This window comes from Eleginops maclovinus, chromosome 5 (genome assembly GCF_036324505.1).
Source record: "Eleginops maclovinus isolate JMC-PN-2008 ecotype Puerto Natales chromosome 5, JC_Emac_rtc_rv5, whole genome shotgun sequence".
In the NCBI taxonomy this organism is placed as follows: Eukaryota; Metazoa; Chordata; class Actinopteri; order Perciformes; family Eleginopidae; genus Eleginops; species Eleginops maclovinus.
The window spans coordinates 1,341,620-1,361,421 of record NC_086353.1 but is presented as its reverse complement, the minus strand read 5'-3'; the positions used below and the strand labels follow the sequence as shown (position 1 = coordinate 1,361,421).

General features: G+C 40.1%; 1 protein-coding gene across 1 annotated transcript; it reads right to left on the bottom strand.

The window, feature by feature from the left end:
- Positions 1-10,209: 10,209 nt before the first annotated feature.
- LOC134864580 (homeobox protein Nkx-2.3-like) lies at positions 10,210-13,889 on the bottom strand. Its single transcript, XM_063883677.1, has 2 exons — positions 13,235-13,889; positions 10,210-11,466 (listed from the first exon to the last, which is right to left on the bottom strand). The coding sequence occupies exons 1-2, from the start codon at positions 13,653-13,655 to the stop codon at positions 10,829-10,831; spliced, it is 1,059 nt and encodes a 352-aa protein (XP_063739747.1). The 5' UTR covers positions 13,656-13,889; the 3' UTR covers positions 10,210-10,828.
- Positions 13,890-19,802: the final 5,913 nt, after the last annotated feature.

The following is a 19,802-nucleotide window of genomic DNA, read 5'->3' as shown; positions in this document are numbered from 1 at the left end:
ACTTCACATCAAAACCGCTAAACTAAAGGCGGCTAATGTTGGGCTTGAAGACCCATAGTAATCTCTTAAAGTGCTGCAGCAATGGGGCCTAAACCTGGTCATTAGTTAGCATTTTAGTTCCTTTATAGCCCAACGTTAGCTGCCTTCAGCTTAGCGGTGGTGACGTGAAGTCATGTGACCGTGCTGTAGTTCCTTTATAGCCCAACGTTAGCTGCCTTCAGCTTAGCGGTGGTGACGTGAAGTCATGTGACCGTGCTGTAGTTCCTTTATAGCCCAACATTAGCCGCCTTTAGCTTAGCGGAGGTGACTTGAAGTCATGTGACCGTGCTGTAGTTCCTTTATAGCCCAACGTTAGCCGCCTTTAGCTTAGCGGTGGTGACGTGAAGTCATGTGACCGTGCTGTAGTTCCTTTATAGCCCAACGTTAGCCGCCTTTAGCTTAGCGGTGGTGACGTGAAGTCATGTGACCGTGCTGTAGTTCCTTTATAGCCCAACGTTAGCCGCCTTTAGCTTAGCGGTGGTGACGTAAAGTCATGTGACCGTGCTGTAGTTCCTTTATAGCCCAATGTTATCTTCAAATATTTTGAAATTGGTGTTAGTATGTGGAGATTATCCTGCCAAACAAACGTGGAAGTATCATACTTGGGATAATTTAAGTATTCTGATTCTGTTAGGAAGCACAAACACACTCCCCTGCCATCCTCTCTGTTTGATTAATGGTTCCTCTCTGGTGTTAAAATGCTGGATGTGTTTTTAATCTCACAATCTGTGACGCTCCGCCTGCATAACACACAAATAAAGAACGATACCGCACTTGATATAAGTGTGAGGATTATTAAAAACATCATCAATCATAATTCAGATTGGTAGTGCCCCCCCTCCCACACACATGCCCGTTGCTTTATGAAGTGCCATGTTTTACAGTTGGACCACTCCAGAGGAACACACCCTGAAACCCACTGAGGAAGATAAATGGGTTTCCCGCCACAGAGATTGCCACTTAAAAAAGAAAACAACTTTTATTACAAACGTGAGTATACATTTCTCAGGCTCATCTCAGACTGTATGCTCTAACATTTTTTAGCCTTTCAAAAGGAGTTTTTCTTAGTTTCTCTCCATTATTCTAGAGAGAGGCTCCTGCTAATCGGTCAATCTGTGGTCCACTGCAGAATATCCGACGAGTGTACATATTCATGAACCCCAGAGGAAGATCCACAATCATTGAGGTAAATCCCCCGCAGGTGAAGGGCCTATTCTCGTTCTCTTAAAATGCAAAGTGCATGGCATTTTTACATTTCACAAATACATCTCTAATCAAAGCATGCATGTGTCGGGTGGATGGACGGGTCAAACAAACACAGGCTTTTTTTAAATGTACCTCTGTAACTCACATTAGAAATGTATTTTTTTTAAGGCGAACCATAATCTTTACTAATCCTGAGAAGATCCTTTTGTCGCCTTAACATAACCAAGTAGATTTGCAACAACCAAGTAACTTACATGTTAACCGTATGAGTTAAACGTCACATGAATGGCATTACAATCCCCCTTCCATTCTCTTCCATTGCTGGGTGAGAAAAAAAGATTGGCTTCAACTTCTGTGAATTTTGGGAGCTCAATGGTCTCTAACCTGTAATTGTGTGACCTTGCACAAACCCTTGAGAAAATACACTTCCGCAAACAACTTGCATCTAACTTAACCAAGAAAGTGCCAATTCAGTTTAAAACACGTGTATTTGTTTTGCACTCGATTACATTTTATTTTAAACCAAGTTACATTTCTTCCTCTTGAAAATCACTTTTTTACAGGACTTTTCTTTTAAGGATGTATTTAGTTTAGATGTAGCCCTGTGAGCAGAAGATCCAGCTATTTTTTAATAACCATTATCGCATTTATAGTGAAGCTTAAGTTGCTTTCTGAAACCATGTGTTGAAAGACTGTAGCACAAAGCTGGAAGCATTCAGTCAACAAATATGTATTTATCTGCCTCGTTAATTTCTGGAACATACTCTCACTCATATCTGTTTGGTTATCTTCTTGTTATGCATCATTTATATGTCTCTAAAACTGACAAACAGAGGCAAAAAATGGAGAGGGTGAGGCTTTGAAAAAAATCCTGGCTCTGTATAATCCCATTAATCAATGGGAGATAATTCATGTAAAAAAACACCAACGCAAACTGGGAATGGATGGTCTACTTAGTGTTTGTATTAGCTCGTATTTACCAGAGGCTTATTATTCTCAACCACCCACTTGAGCGACTGGATTTTTCTGGCCACACCCTTATTTCCTCTTGAAAACAGCCGGTTAAAGAGGCCCTGTTCCGCTCTTTGTGTGTTCTATGGGTTAGTGTGCATGTAAATGGTCTGCAAAGGCTCAAATCTCTGAGTTCCCTCCTGCTCCTATTGGCTAGAGCTCCAGTACGTTGTACGTGATAGGCTAAGGGGGCGGCACATCTCTGAGCGGTCGACCAATCACAACAGAGTCGACCAGCGAACCAATCAGAGCAGACTGGGCTCTGGTTTCAGACTGAGGGTGAAAAGAGGAGCTGCAGCACAGAGAAAAATAAAGAGCTTTTTGAACATTAAAGCGAGACACGTCCCAGTAGAGGAGGGGTGTCCAAACTACGGCCCGGGGGCCAAATGCGGCCCGCAACAAATTCTAAAAGTATAATGCACTAAGGCCCACAAATGAAACTTGTGCTGGTCTTATATTGTACTTCTCAAATATATATGTGCAAATATATTAATGAGCCCAATTTCAAATACATTCAGTCATTTAGAATTACAAACATTTTCTAACAAATCTTAGTTGATAAAAAAAAACTCAATAACTTCTTTCTATAACGAGCTTGAAAAGTAACCTTCATATTTACTCTTATTATCAGCAATCTGAGGCTTCTGTTTCAAGGATTGAGCTGCCAACTAAATGAATGAGACACTAAAGACAGACGGGATGTAGGCGTTTTTTTCCCTTAAACCATTTGAAAGTATCGCGCATTATTCCCCTACATTTGATTTGTTGGACACCCCTGCAGTAGAGGAACAAAATACTGATATGAAATCTCCAAATGAGCATAATGTGTCCTCTTGAGTCGCCATGCATCTTTTTCATAATGGCACAAGCATGATCTTGTTGCTTCATCAGCTTTGTTTGAAGTGCCTTGCTCAAGAGCTCCTCCCTATCAGCAGCTGATGGAGGCGAATGCATTACTCACTCACTTCTCTTCCCCAGATTTTCCCAGCTGCTGCAAAATGAATGATTCTAATGATTTTTAGTGAGACACGCACCACAATTTATGTGTGTTATTGTAAGCCCTGACAGTGTAGGATAAATCTCTGTGGGTAGCATCGGATAAACACTGCATCCTCGTGCATCTTCCCAGAAACATAACGTTTTTGACCCAGAAAGCAGCACCAGTGAATGGATAAATGTGGATCGCAGGATAAATATTTAGATATCTCGGCCTGATGGACGAGCCGAAGCCGCTCTCCTCCCGTCTCCCAACCCCGGGACACGGGAAACCAGTTAAAAAGACATTTCCAAACATCCACATCCATTGCGAAATGTGTTACGCTGACGTCAGTGGGCTTTACGGTGGAGCTGACTCAGAAGACACTGTGCAGCCTCTGAAGAGCACTTTACACTAAAGCTTGGAGGTGTCAAATTCTCAATTGGTGGATATCTCATTTAAGAGTCAGACTCCCACAGAGAACAGGGAGGATTTCACTGTGATGTTCAGCAGAGATGTGACATTATACCTCTGATAGCTGATATTTAGTGGTGATAATATCTTTAAATCCAACAGTTTATTAGTGTAGTCCAGATGTATTGCACAAGATGGATGAAACAGCATTAGACTCCTACATATTTGTCCAATTGCAACCCAGAAAACCTCCTTGGATGGATGGAAAATTGCCATATTAGCCTCTCACGAACAACATTTTTGTGTCCATTTTAATGTAATCACTGCAATCAGGGGATTTGATAACCCAGACAGGTTAATCTGCACCAATGTTTGCATAGACTTAGTAAACTTTGACATGGTTTCTTGCCAATGCTAACCTTTAAAAAGCTGGAGGAAGCTGACGTAGCGTATCAGCTGTATTAGGAGATCTCATAAATGTCTGCAAACCATGCCAACAGAAGAGGTCAAACACAGCTAATCAGCTATGTTAACTTCTTCCATGTTTAAATCTCCAGGTCTCCATTGCCTCAAAGGTCTGCTCTGTCCAGACGGCTTGGAGAACTTCCACAGAATTCCTTGAGCAAATCTTCCGATTCCATTGAAATGAGGAGATTTTGCAGACACATTTCACAGCCAAGTTCTCCAGATGAACGGACCCAGACCGGTGATGCAGGCAATGCAACATCATCTGACTGGACCCTGGTGAATCATTGATTTCCTGCATGTTTCAGCAACTCCTCTGTGTGTTTCATTAGCAATATACACGCAAGCTGCTTTTGCACCTCGAGGAAACAGGCTATACTGACCTGTTGAAACAGACTATTTAGTAAAAACAAAACGACCTTCACTTTCTTTGAGACTCCAGACTCACTTTTTCAGTTGTTGGAGCAACTCTAAAGCGGTGGACAAACACATGTACCAGGTAGTATTGGAAAACTCTAGAGCACTATTCATCGCACATGTGCAAAACAACAACAACAGAATTTGTCAACTAAAATATTATAAATTCCCTTTTCTTTCCTTTAGGAGACACGTTGTTGAGGACCTGCTGTGTGTGTGTGTGTCTGTGTGAGTGTGTGTGAGTGTGTGTGTGTCTGTGTCTGTGTCTGTGTGTGTCTGTGTGTGTGTGTGTGTGTGTGTGTGATCGCAGCCTGTCTGGGCCTGTCAGTGCTCCTCTCTGCAGCTCATTGATCCTCTGGAGGGAGGAGTGCTGCTCCTTAATGCCCAATCAGAGGACACATTACTCTGCTCCTCCTGCAGCAACATGTGTGAGTTAGGAGTCAGGAAACCTCTCTGAGAGCTGAGAGTGATTCAAAATGAGGAGAAACAATAACGCATCATTGTTTTCTCTTTGTTTAACTCGACTGAGTGCAGTTAAAGTGAAGCATTCATGTTGCAGTGAAGCCTGGAGTAACACTGCAGCTGGATAGGGATTAATGCAGGAGCTATGGTGACGTTTTATTGGATGAATTTAAGCGTCAATAAAAAATGTAAGCTATGTAAAGCTCATGGTTTATGGAAAATATGTAATAAGTAGGTTTTTGTTAACATGTTTCATATAAGGCTTCTGGCTTTTGGACACAACAATGTAAGACTCATTCCCCTCTTCCAACAGCATCCAGATTAGAGGAGATTACCATTTTGCTCCACAAAGTGTGGAAGTTACTGGTACCAGATAATTTCAGCTTGTTTTCACCTCAGAAACATGCATATTTTCCACTTTGAATATTGACAAGTGAAGAAGAAGTTTTCAATTCATCAATTTAAGGATTTTCTTTGTAAATATTGCTGTTTTTTTTGTCTCCATTTTTAGCGTGTGCAGCCGGGGTGCCACTGAAGACTTGTTAATTGATCTGTGTCAATCTAAAGTACGTATGTAATGCACACAGAAGCTTTATATGTTGTTCAAGATACTTTAATTAGTGGTAAAAGGAAAACCTTTAGAGTAGGGATGTACTAAGCAAGAGGTTTTGTAACTTATTAGGTTTAAGACGTGAACAGCCTACGAGTTAAATGTTTATGGGAAGTCTTCTCCTTGCTCTCCTCGTCGAAAGAGATTTCAAAGTAAGTCAAATCATTTAGCTCAAACAGCATCTTCTTGGACACATTAGACGTTTTTTGAATTGCTTTATTATATTTTAAGGTAAAAACATTATTAAAATGCACCTTAAACTAAATATAGTATGAAGTAATGAACATGGTTTTATCTCATAAACTTTTAGGAGCACATGGGATAACATATAACAAGTGACATAGCTAGTTCATATAAGGAAGATTTAGTAAGAAGAGTGTGAGCGTTTTTCAACTTCAACTGTTTATAAAAGTGAGATTTTTTATGTGATCTTAAAAGTTTGAAGCTGTACTGATAGATATTTGCAAAAACTACACCCATACCAGGTTGTAATACTTTCTACAGAGCAGAATACATGTTGGTGTTTCTCCTTATCGAACTAACTGCAGTCTTTGAGCGAAAACCTTCAAACAGCAGTCCCCAAACTCCCATTAAACTCACACCTGAAAACTAATAATGAGCAAACATATTAACACACACACTGTACTGCTTGATGAGTGATGTGTGTGTGTGTATGAGTGTCTGACGGCAGCTGTTGGCTGTTGGCTGTTGGGTGGAGTGTAAACAGATGGAGCAAATAATAAAAACTGTTTCTGCATGATGTAAGATCTAACGGCCACGAGTTATGATAAGTGTTTTTAGTGGAACTCAGCGCAGCTTTACCAATGATGTGGAATTTAGAGTCTGCTATTTTATTTTTAATTTGGCATAAAATATTGTACTTTTATAAATATTTATTAGTTTCTTTACAGACTTAGATTAAAATATATGACCAATAATTAAATACGATGCATTTTTATAACATTAAATACAGTAAGAGCTCAACCCCAAGAAGCTGTAAAATATTACAACTCTGACATGAAATTTAACTCCATAATTATAATCAAGACTTTTGATATATTATTTCAAATACTTCTAAACTCTTTAAGTGAAGTTTATTTTACATTTTTAATTACAGGACTTTTTTCTTCTTCTGGAGATTTTTTTTAAGGGTTTTTGGTAGAAAACCAAACTTAATTTAAACCAAAAACAAACTGCAATAACATAAAAGAATTGCCTTATTACTTATTGAAGTTCCACATAAGGGTTTGCAATATGTTGCCATACATTCATTTTCTAAAGTGTTTTAGTTTTTCTTTGTTTATTCAAATTTTAATTTAGTGTAAAAAATGGTTTTGACTCCTAAAAATCCTACTTGTATATTTTTTACCTACTTTTGCAACTTATTTTCTTACATTGTTTATATTTTGTTGTGTTTGCACCACCAGGCACCAAAATAAATTGCTTAAATATACCTGGCAATAAACCTGATCCTTAAACGTTTACAAAAAATCAGCCCAGAAAGTTATTTCTAGGTTACTTTTTAAATAATATTTTGGAAAACGGTTTAATAAATGGATTAGAAATGTACCAACACAAGCTTTTGCAACGACTAATTTTATGAAGTGAATCAATATTTTAATGACTCCATAATTCTGCAAAATACCGATTATTTGAAACCACCAAGGTGATTAGTTGTTGTCGTTGTTGTTGTTGTTGTTGTTGTTGTTGTTGTTGTTGTTGTTGTTATGGCAGGTATAGCGGTGCTTCCTGCCGCCTCCCTGTCTCCTCTCTGTTTGCTCCATCAGTCTCTGTCCCGCGGCCTCGGCTTATCGGCTCTGTTTACTCTCTATTAATCCCCATTAGTTCGCAGGAGGCTCTCTGTGGCTCTAACGCTGTTGTGTCCCCAACAGGAGATCAGCTGGTTAACCGGCGGACTGATCTCAATCTGAGGCCGACTGTCTGCAGAGAGACGCGCTGATCTCCTCCGATAACAGCAACAGGGTTCACCTTTACTCCTCCTACCTGCTGCTAATAATCCAGCTCCAATTTAGTCTATTGATGAGGAACAACGTAGCTCCATGGAGTCAGGGGATGACTTACTTTAAAGCCACATTTTAAGATAGTTTATAAAATGTAAATTCCATAAATAACCTTATTGCCGAAATACCAGCTTTTACTAACGTGGCAATACTCCATTTTAAAAATACCAAAAGTTAAGTGTTCAAGCATTCAAAATCTTAATTAAGTACAACATATTTGCCATCACAATAAACTCAAAGTACCAGAAGTCAAAGTACTTTTGAGGAATCAAAGTAAATACAAATTACTGTGGTGTTTCTGACAGCTGGTAAATGTGGAGCTAATTTCAATTTCATCATCATCATCATAATCATGTTTTATATTATTTAACTGCTGTTGGATATTTTAACCTAACCATATGTCAACTTTATTTAGTAATTCCTTTATATTTTGTATTCGCTAATAATCCTAATCTAAAAGGTAACTGAAGCTGTCAGATAAAAAAGTAAAAGTGCAAACTCTGTGTTCTTAAAATATCCCATTACAAGTAAAAGTTCGGAATTGAAAAAGTAGAAGCACCAATTTGAGTTACTTTACTCCGCAGAGTCTCCTTCATCCTAAAGCATGCATGTGTTTGTAGTAGAAATATAAAGCAGCAGCATCAACTGAAAATTGTTCAGTACAGTTCCTCGAATGTGTACTTGTGTGCAGTACTTGAGTAAATGTACTTCGTTACTCTCCAGCCCTCCCTTGAGCTCCTGTCAGTCATCACAGCTGCTCCACAGCTCCCATAAGAACCAGTATAAATGAGCTCTGCGGTTCCCAGTCAGTGAACGCGTCTCCTGCTGTTCCTCTCAGCCCGAGCGTCGGTCCCACATTAGGACTGAGTGTGGCTGTAATTATAACAGAAAGGGGTTTGGGGAAGCGACTGTTCTCAGGCCGGAGGAACAATTACGCGGAGAGGAAAAACACCAATTGACGCTTCCTCTGCGCAATTTACACACCATTTCCACCGTAATTTTTGTTATTGGGAATTATTCAAACAAATAACTTGGCAGGTTTATGTCCAAGGAAACAAATTGGGTCCGAAATGACCCCCTTCCTCGCGTGTAATTTTGTTTAGCTCTTATTTGTGCGTAATGACTAATTAACGGCACTAATTAGGCTGCATTGGTCTTAAACAAAGGCGCTTTGTATCGTCCTGGAAGTCTTCCATTTAAAAAAACACTTACTGCAAACCAAAGCGAGTTCTTTGTCAGAGTAAAAATCCAATTTACCAATATAGAACTGAAAAAAGCAGCAAAATGTAGAGTTATTTATAGGAGCAGCAGCTGGTAGTTTAACTTTAACTTTGATCCTTTGTTTATAACACTATTTAAGTCAATGCAGAGTTACAGTGTTACCATTCTTATTGAGCATGTGATTATTTTACTGCAAGCCAAAGGGAGTTCTTAGTCAGACTAAAAAGTCCAAAATCTCACACTTTTCAACATGGAATCAAGTAAATGTTCCACGTTTTCCTTAAAATTAGCTCAAATTGACTGATTGAATGACTCCTTAGTTAACATGAACCAAACTTCGATAAAACGGGTCAATTCCATCCAATTTGTGGTTCTTTTGGATCATTTCCAACCCAAAACACGTAACCTTAGAACATCCCTTTCAGTACTCTACTTTATTTTGTATTAATCCACACTTTAGATGCTTGGATTCTGCGAAATAACTGTAAAATATTCCTGTTTTTCTGTCATTTTTTAAATCTACTTTAAGGTTTTTATTAGAAAGACCCCTGCAGTCTTTGTCCTGTAAGGATTTAGTTTGTTATCAGTGAGAATAGCCTCTCTGAGCTGAAATAACACCCTCAAACTGAAATAATAGCCAGGACATGAACCTCACACCCCCCCACCCACCCCCTCCCCCTTTTAAAATTCTCCACTTCGGGATAAATGGTGAAACTTGTAGCAATAATACCCCCTTCTTTCACACAAACGCCTCCCCGCTGCCATCACCTCCAGCTCGGCTGGGGACCTTTGGAGAGCTTTTCTCCGCGAACAAAAAAAGCCTCCTGAAGGGGAACAAAAGTGACCACATTTTTCCTCCATGTCCCCAATTCTCCGCGCAGAATAACCCGCTGCCTGTCCCTCAAATGGGAATATTAGGACGTCAATCTCACGGCCCCTGCGCGCTTTTGTCTTTGCTGAGTGCCCGGCTCTGCCTACCACACACCTTTTGTCCGACAATCCAATAAGAGCCATTATTCCCACTCCTTTGCGCGGCTGCAGCTCGGTTTTTGGGGTATTTTAGGTGCTTAATCGCGTCCTTTAAAGGACCCCAAATGGAGCATTACTTCCTCCTTTCACATCGCCTGGCACCGGGACAAAGAGTCCCTTTGCCGGTTCTCCTGCAGCAGATCTGCCCTTAATATGTTTACGAGACACATTTAACTGTGGCATCTGATTCACTTCTGTGACCCCAAATAGGATCAACAATATATGGAGTAATATTATAATTTATTTCATTATTGAGTGGAAATACAGGTTCAGCTCAGCACATAAAGTTAAAAATCTAGAAAGAGGATCAAATCTTTTCTTAGAAAATCAAACGCACCTTGTTCTCATGTCTCGGATTTATTTGAATAGATGTGAAATAGATTGAAACAGTTCTCTTTTTAACCAAAAACAACAACACTTGAACAATTTAATCTCTCCATAGACTCAAAATATACCATGTTAAAAACATACATTACAAAAATGAACCATCTTTTTTTGTTCAAATAAGAAGTGCACAATCGTGTGCGTAATGCCCCCCCTGTGCTTCAGTCCAAGTACCAACATAGAGCACTAATAATAGTTGGGGAAAAATTACGCACAGTCATTCCAGCTAGAATAGACTCGGAGTAGCCGGAAATATGAGTGAATATCAATGAATCTGACACAAGAGTCCAAACTCTCATCCTTTATATAATCAATACTATTTTCCTCTCCACATTTGTATCAAATGTACACACTTCTTAAAGCTTGTGGTTGACCACATTGAAAGAGCTCCAAAAAAAGAACCGGTTCTGGTCTGGTGAGGCTACCAGGAATTCAAACCCCCATCCTTTATATATAAAATACTCATTTCTGGGGAGTTTTGACCAAATTAACACTTACAAAAGCTTGTGTTGACCAAAATAAAACAGCTCCATTTTTTTTTTTTTTAAAGGCACTTGTTCTGTTCTGGTGAGGCTACCAGGCCCGGATCCCCTGCAGGGAGCCCTGGCAGGATGTGACCGCTGTCCCTTGGTGTGATTGGGCCTGTGATGATCCGCCGAGGCCGCTCACATTACCCAAGTTCATGTTCATGAAGGCGCTGGAGGTGCTGGAGGGGGGCAGGGCGGGGATGCTGGTGTATGTGCAGCTGTAGTTGCTATTATACGCGGGGTTATTGTAAGTATACGCCGGGTATCCGTTATAAGTGTACGGGTTGGATCCATACGGAGCACCGGCGTAGGTCTGCCCTCCTCCCAAACATGGCTTCCCATCCCGGACTAACACTGGCACTGCGACGCGTCTCGGCGGTGGAGGGTGGTGCTGCCCCGCCGCCTCCAGAGACTTGTCCTGCCGCTGCCGCTTGCACTTGTAGCGGCGGTTCTGGAACCAGATCTTCACCTGGTTGGAGGTGAGTTTGAGGCTCGTGGCCAGGTGCTCGCGTTCCGGGGCGGACAGGTAGCGTTGCTGCTTGAAGCGCCTCTCGAGCTCGAAGACCTGCGCCTGGGAGAAGAGCACGCGGGGCCTCCGCCGGCTCCGCTGCTTCTGCACCGGCCGATCACAGTCCCCCTGCCCGCCCTCCGAGGCCTCCTGCCGGGACACCAATCCGCAGCTCTCTGGGCAGGTAGGGAGGACACGGAAGAAGTGTTAATATCTCAAGTCAGAACATATCATTTCAGAAGTAAAAAGGATATAACTCCAACTTTATCAGTCAACAAAAATACAACTTTATACGTTTTTGGACAGAAGTCTCAGCTTTAAAAACGTTAGTAAATATTTCACATTAATTCCAGGAAATATCCAATACTTCTACTTAGCTTTATTAAAAAGTCCTATATGACAAAATAGGTTTTAAGCATGAGTGCATGCACAAAAAAAGCTCAGAAATCATTATTAAAAAATAGACAATAAAATGTAACTTATATTAGTCCACAACCAATGCAACTTTAGCAGCTCTAAAGACTTCAATACATAGTTCAAAATAAATCCCCCAGATATCTACTGCAGGACTAAAACTCAAACAGGACACTTCTCCTTTGCTTGATTCAAAAATGTATTCTAAAATATATAAAAACTTTAAGCCAGAGTGCATACACAAAAAGTTAGTAACCCTTAGTAGACTTTGAACAGAAACTGCACAACTAAACACTTTAATAAATAGGTCAAACAGGAGATATGTCCTTAGCTATTGAACTGTTACACCTCATATTGAACTGTTGCACCTCAATTTCCCTCGGGATAAATAAAGCTTCTTGAATCTTGAATCTTGAAGCTTCAATCAAAAAGTACTATAACGATACTTAACGTGTTTTAAGTTATAGTGCATGCACACAAAAGGTATTTGTTTGTCCAAAAACAGACAGTACTATATAAAACACCAGGGGAGATAAGTGTGCAACAAGTAAAAATACGGGAAAAGCAGCATCCAAAAAATTAGCACATTTTTATTTGCCTGATTATATAAATTAGACAATAAGACACCAGGGGGAAACTGATCTCTAAAGGATGAACCGTGCAACAAGTTAAACATAAATCGGTCAAAAATACAGCTGGCCAATTGTAATTTTAGACAAATATTTTGCACACAAAGTGGTGCAGTAGTATTTTAGCTGTGTATATCTGATGAGTAATTATCCCATGTGTTGGAGCTGTGTGTGTTTATCATTTCTTTTACAGCCTCTTTAAACTAATTGTCGGTTTATGGTCCACACATCATAACAGACTGCGCGTAACGGAGCACTGCAGACTGTTTGACATTTACAGAATGGATCCCTCTCAGGCCTCGACTTAGTGAGACTGACCTCCAGCATGTTGATAACTCTCTGTTGGGATACTGTTTGGTGAGCAGGCATCTTAGGACAAACACTTTTCTACATAGGTTGGAAAATATCTATAAGTATTTTCCCTTTATTTAAAGGGATTTGTGCACAGCCGTTGAGTTATAGTGGGGCTCATAAAGTCCCATAAGTGATCATATAATAATTAAAACACTAGAATAATTTGCCATAACAGAGCTGCAGGATTATTTACTAAATGACACAAAATGTGATTTTCTTTCCAGTTTTTGCTTGAGATTTTAAACTAAGAATTACCTTTTAAGTGAATACAAATTATGAGATGTTTTTAATTTGAATTTACGTGTAATTTGCGTAAAAGAGGTGTCAACTTTCTTCCATGACTCCAGTTTGGTTAAGGTTACAGGTTTAGCTGCTATTGTTGGTAAACATGTACATGATTTTGTAGCCACTGAAAGTGTATCATTCAAATCAGCAGCAGACATTTATAATTTACAGTGTATAACTTCTCTGTAAAACACTGATGGGATGTAATAATTCTTATTGCACGGTTCCTTTGTTGCCTTTTGTCTGCACAGCTTGAACTCACTGCTCTCCTGCTCCTCCAGCTCGGAAGCCTCCAACTTGGCTCCCTGCAGGCTGGGGTGCCCGTACATGTCCGGGGATAGGCTGGTCTCCCCCCGTTCCTCCTCTCCCCGCACCGCCAGCGCGCTCAGGTACGCCAGGTTGTCCTCTCCGTCCGAGAAGGAGGGACTGTCCCGGGCCGCGGCGAGCATGCAGGACGGTGCGGTTTGGAAATGCTGCTGCTGGGGGGGAGAGCCGGGTAACTGCTGTGTGTGGACCCGGTGATGGAGCTCCAGGGACCCGGCCTGCTGCTGCTGCTGCTGCTGCTGCTCTAGCTTCAGGATATCCTTGACGGAAAACGGCGTGGAGGTGAGCGGACTCTGCAGCATCATGTCATCCAGCTCCTGCTCTGCAGCTCCGAGGAAATGAAGCCCACCGAGTAACATGCACGCCTCCTTTCCCACTCGTTCTCTAACAAATAATTGAGCCTAATAGCTCCTTCTCGCGTAATTGGAGGTGCGCTAAGCCTCTGGAATCCCTCATTGCAGTGAAAATGGGTATTAGTCCCGGTTTTGTCCATGCAGGTCTCCTCTCTGACAGATGTAATGTCGGGCTTTGTAAGTGGAGTTTGGACCGGGGCGAAGCAGCGCCTCTGCCTCCTCTGATGTCAGGGGGAGGGGTGTGTGTGAAATGGAAAGTGCGTGCAGGCAGAAAGCGATTTGGGAATTCGAGGGAGAGAGAGAGAGGCAAGGTGGGGTGGGGTGTACGTGACGTGTGTTCACGTACTGGTTTTGTTTTTGGTGTTATATAAATATGGTGGGCAGATAAATGCACTGACCTCCTTTGCTCTCCACTCTTTATCCTTCGCTGAATCCACCCTAACAGCCTTTTACGCACACATTTGAACACAAAATCCCTGTGTAAGTCCTGCTCCCTGGCTACAAACGTGTGACCCATATATATACATTTACTTTATTGTGTTTCATTATTCCACAGTCGCTCAATGTATTGGGGTCCTTGTGTTTGCCCGCTCTTTGGAGAGGCGCAGCATGTGGCACGTCAAGGTCAACAGTCAGGTCAAAGGATAATAGAGTCAGGACCCCGTAGTTGTTTAACTTCATCCACAGATTTGTTCTCTGGTTTCCCATTTTCATAAAATTGTTGGATATTTTTGTCAATAGGATCTGCGTTGAAGTATTTTAATTGAGAGGTTTAAGTAACCCCTCTTGACTTTAAGGAGTTACAATTAATTTAATAGTGAGTTAAACGTGAGATTTCGCTTGTTCCGCTACATAGTGGGCCCTGCAGATCTCCCAACAACCAAACTCCTGATCTAAAAAACGCACTTCAGTTTGCTGAGATTTTTCTAAATGGCTCCTTACAAGGAGGCATCATGAAGCTGAGGTGTGTCGAATTTCTCTCAAAGATTTAAACTTAAAAATGGGTCTGAATTTTAAGAAATGTTTAAGTTTTCAAAGATTTAAATACGAGTCAGACTCTACAACTATTCCAGGAAAATATACAATTTCCCGTTTTATGTAATAGCCATTAAAATACATGCCTGAGATTTAAATATACCACTCATAATGTATTATGAGAAAACGCTGACACCCAGTCACAAGTGTTATTTATACTGGGAAAATGTCCCCATTACTTTCTGAAATGGGTCATTTTACTTTTGAAAAACATCATTTGTAAAAGGAAATGCTCTGAAAAGCAAAGCTTGCACTAAGCAAAGTTACCTAGCACGTGACAAAGCTTTCAAAAAGGTTTATTTTCAATTAAAACAATATAAAATACAATGTCAATGTAAAATAAATTGTGCATGTGCATTGTCATTAACTAAACATAGCATCCTCTATCTCATAAAAGGACATCAAACTCGCCCCCAAATTGCATTAAAGCCCCAGTCAGAATAAAATGAAGTATGTAAGAACAAAGGAACATTTAAGGGTTTCATATAAGAAACATTTCACTTTCATTCCTCCCTCTCTCTTAATCTGGGAGTTAGTTTTTCCTCCGGTGTTTTCCCCCGCAGCTGCTCTCGGGGTCTCTCGTCCTCTGTTATCGCGGGTGTTGTATTAATAACCCTCCCCGGGCTGATAAGCAGGGCCCCCCGGGGCAATTAAGATTCCTGCAGGAAAACTGACGGACGTTTTTAGCCGGAGCTAATCTGCTGCTATCAGCTCCTCTTTCCGTTTTCAGCGGGACCTCCACCTCTCTCACCCCGCTGCCCTCGCTGCTCCTGCGGGCTGCTCTCTCAGCAAACAGCCGGCAAAAAATAAGATGTGGTTAAAACTAAAAATTGCACTTAATTTGTGTCCTGATATTACACTAAACAATGTATCCTATAATAAATGATCTTTTACTGTAGGTCTAGATGTTATCAAAGTCATTTCTGACTTTTCATTTATTATCATTTTAAACCAAACACATTTTCACAATATTTTCTATAATTCTCAAAGCTTTGCCCAAACATCCTTACAGTATGTTACTCTGGTATAGATTAAATCTCTTTTTTTATTATTTATAGAATCATCAATCAAAGACAATCCATACGTAAAGTCATGTATATTTCATTTGATATAGTGTTTAAATGATGAATGATGATATTAAGGCTAAAATATACGGTGCAATTCTGTAATCAAATCAAATCAAAGTTTATTTGCATAGCCCAATATCACGAAACACGTCTGCCTCAGTGGGCTCAACAGATTAAAAGCAAACAACAACATTGTAAACAATACAATGAAAGGAGAAGATGGTGTGTAAAACACAAGGAGAAATAAAACAAAAGAAAAGACACTAAAAATACATAAAGCAATAAAATAAATACCATAAATTGCATAAAATGCTTTAACTAAAGTCTTTGTTATAAAGGAAGGTGTTTAACGCACTCTTTAACGTATTGAAGCCAAGGTGATGTGAGTAATTAAATGTGGAATAATACATTAATAAAGAAATAGGATAGTCCATAACATAACATCAGATCCGACTGTATGAAAATATTAATATGTCACAGATTCATATTTTAGAAATATGTATAAAGCATTCTTGGGGTCCTGCATCACTTTTTGGGTGCCACAGAAAATGACAAAATTACTGAAAATCTGAATTTTCAATATCATAATCCTGATGTGAGTCAAATGTTGGTTTTGTTTTTGACAAAATAGTATTTATTAACAAATGCATTCATACAAATTCAGCATACGTCAATGATAGTCAGTGCATCGGTCAAAGAATTCAGAAAGCAAGACTCCCACTGTGTGCACATGTTAAAGTCAAATGCATCTCTACACTGGATGCTGCCTGACGGCTCTCCTCCTCTGTAAATATAATATAATAATGTATGTGCAGCTCAATCTGTGCACGCTGGAATCAGACAGATATATGTGAGTTTGTGCCTGCAGACTCAGCGGCGACTCTCTCAAATTCATCCTACATCATCATCAGCGTGTCCTCGTAAAAAAGTGCCAAACAAGGCCGGATAGTGTTTAGACTGGCACCCAGCCGCCTCCATTTACTTTAAATAAGCATTAAATCCAACGACGCCAGGCTGAGCGCTTTGTTTTCTGTGTGTGAGATGGGCCAACACTCAGCAGCGATTGGAAATAAAATAAAAACGGCTTCAGTCGGAGTTAAGTGACGGGACCTTTGGCTTTGTTTGGATGGTTATTCTTGGACAGGTTCAGGAATCTACAGAGGTCCTCGAAAGGTTTCTGGGATGGATTTTGAGACTGTTTCCAGGCAGATGAACATTGTTGTTAGCCTGATCTCAACCAAAACTCAAAACACACATTTTGTTGTTAAAATGAACAAAAGAGGATCATTTAGGCGAAACCAAAGAATGGAAACCAGGATTAAGATACCTCTGCAGTAACACTAAACTGACAGCATGCTCCTTCAGAAAGCCATTTCAATGACTCTCATGAAACCCTATAGATTATTTTCATATGAAACATTCCAAAGATCCTTTATGGGAAGTCTAGAGGGACACATTTACATGACTGCTAATATTTTCTTGTCATTCTTGGGCTTTGAACCTCTCCCCATCCCTTAAAGGACCCCCAATAAAGTCTTGAATCCTCAAATCTCTGTCATCTAGAGGCAGTTTTAACTAAAAGTCCTCCAAATTATACCAAAAATACACCCTTTACCTGCCCTTTAGGACAACAGATAGGAGCGTTTTCTGATCTGATGCACCTTACGAGATACCTGTGGGGTTAGTGTTTGATAAGGTTTACGCACAAAACATATTCAGGGCAACAGAAGCATCTAAGTGTGGGTTAAAATGACTAAGGGAAGTGGACCATTGGCTTTTATTTTAGAAACATTAGACACACAGCAATCTACTGTGATCAAGCGTGTCCTTTTTGTCCCTCTCAACTTAGTCTCACACAGTTTATTTAAGACAGATTGATAAGAGTCATTTGGTGTTTGTCACCTAAATGTAAAGAAGTGCCTTTTTTTTGTCCTATTTTTACACATTTACAGTTTTCTTTTTGCGTTGTTCAGCTGGTAACACATGAACGCTTGGAAGAGGTAAGTGGACATGTTGCCTTACCTAGAGTATGTCTCCATTTATTCACCGTACTTCAGTTGCTTTGTTTGATTAAGACACACTCATTGGTTTCGTAAGGTGCCGCCACACTGCAGCTGTTTTTCTTTACAGCTTTTTTGTTTTACAACATTACATTAAAAGAAGTCCCAACATCTCATCAAGGCTGTATTTAAGCAGCTTAAGCTAGCTGATTTTAGCATTAAAAACTCCTGAAAAGATTTTTTTTAATATTCTAAACATTTCTTTTGTGAGGGGGTCCCTCAGGGATCATGACTCGAGCCTCTGAGGTTTTTTGTCTTCACGTATAAAGCAATGCAGGAAAGTCTGCACGTTTTTTATCCCTCAGACTGCAGAAGGACGGACAGGTATTTCATATTTGTATATGTTCGCGTACTTGGTTCATACACATGTCTCCATTAATCCACTATATTTGCCTTTTTGTTGTGATTTTGACCCCCCACATCCTGCAGCTCTATGGAGATTTTGTAGCTTATTGTTTTTGTTTTACTACATTACCGTTAGAAATCTGGAGCAGAAAGAAGCATTTGTAACATTCTGAACATTTCTTTGTAGGTGTACCTCAAGGAACATGAATGGACCCTCTGGGGTTTTGTCATCATGTGTGTTTTTTTGTTGTTGTTTTTATCCTGCAGACTTTATCCATCAGGAGGAAGGATGTTGTTCAGCTTGTAAAACCTGACGGTGCTGACAGAGCTGGAAGGAAGACGCTGACCTCTGAGCTGCTTCTGTTCGGTTTTTATCTTCCACACAAACACAGATAAGTTAAAACTCTGCAGAACATTGAAGGGTTGAATCACCTCAACAAGTGCAGAGCTTAGCTTCTCCTTACTGAAAACCTACAACAATGAATTTTCCTGAAAGATACAACTTGAAGTAATAAAACTGATTTGTAATATTTACATTTGAGTAGTTTGAGGTTTACATTAAACCATAAAGAGCCCAGTGGTGGAACAAGTTCTCCATGCATTTACTTAAATGAAAGCAGCGACACCACGGTCTGGTACAAGTCAAATAATTTTAAAAAAGACCAGCAAAATATGCTTGAAGTACCCAAAGTTAAAGTACGGATTACTATAAAGCCCTATTCAGAATAATGTCTAATATTTATTTGGATAATAAGCATTGAAACAATACATCGCTTTGATGTTGCATCAGATAAAAATTAATACACTATCTTATTCATTCTTCTTTATTGAACAAGGAGCAGCCATACAATAATCTCAAAAAGACAAGGTGATGTATGCCAGAGATGGCTGCACAAGATTGTGTTTTTCTATTTGAATGTTAATGTGCAAAAAATGTGATCCTAAATGCATCAGATAAATATAGTGGTAGAAGTATATGCAATAGAGTTACACCTGCAATTCCGAAATTAAAGTACTCATAAATGCATTTTTTAAAATTTCCACCAGTGTTGTGCTGAAGTCTGATATAGGTGAGGTTATAATAAGCAAACTAGAATGAAAATCATCATCAGTTTATTTATGCTCGACCAATAATATATGTAATACTCCTTTAAATAAAAGCGTAATCAAATGATTGGTTTATTTTCCTTCATCTGGGGGCTACAACCTTCCTGTTATCTCAGTTATTATGGATTTCAGAGCTCAGTATGGATGCACTGATGGTATCTATCCGCATCCCCCCTCATTGCGTGTGCGTGTGCGCGCGTGTGCGTGCGTGTGTGTGTGTGTTATGGACGGAGGTAACAATAGGAAATGCTACACCTCTTGTCTGCTGTCATGTGCGGCCCTGCGGAGGCGCCAGGCGGCTGTGATGGTTGGATGGAGAGAGGAGAGATAATCTCAGCCAAAAGTGTGTGTGTGTGTGTGTGTGTGTGTGTGTGTGTGTGTGTGTGTGTGTGTGTGTGTGTGTGTGTGTGTGTGTGTGTGTGTGTGTGTGTGTGTGTGTGTGTGTGTGTGTGTGTCTGAACGAGTGTCAGCAGGCAACAGAAACACTAAAACTTTAATAGTGTTTTTATCTTTAAAGAGCAAGAAAGCACACCCTCATC

Bases quoted from the DNA above. Each gene is read 5' to 3' on its own strand.
- LOC134864580 (XM_063883677.1), bottom strand. From the start codon at position 13,655: ATGTTACTCGGTGGGCTTCATTTCCTCGGAGCTGCAGAGCAGGAGCTG. The intron at 11,467-13,234 runs GTGAGTTCAAGC...CTACCTGCCCAG, and splicing joins GCTGGAGGAGCAGGAGAGCA to AGAGCTGCGGATTGGTGTCC.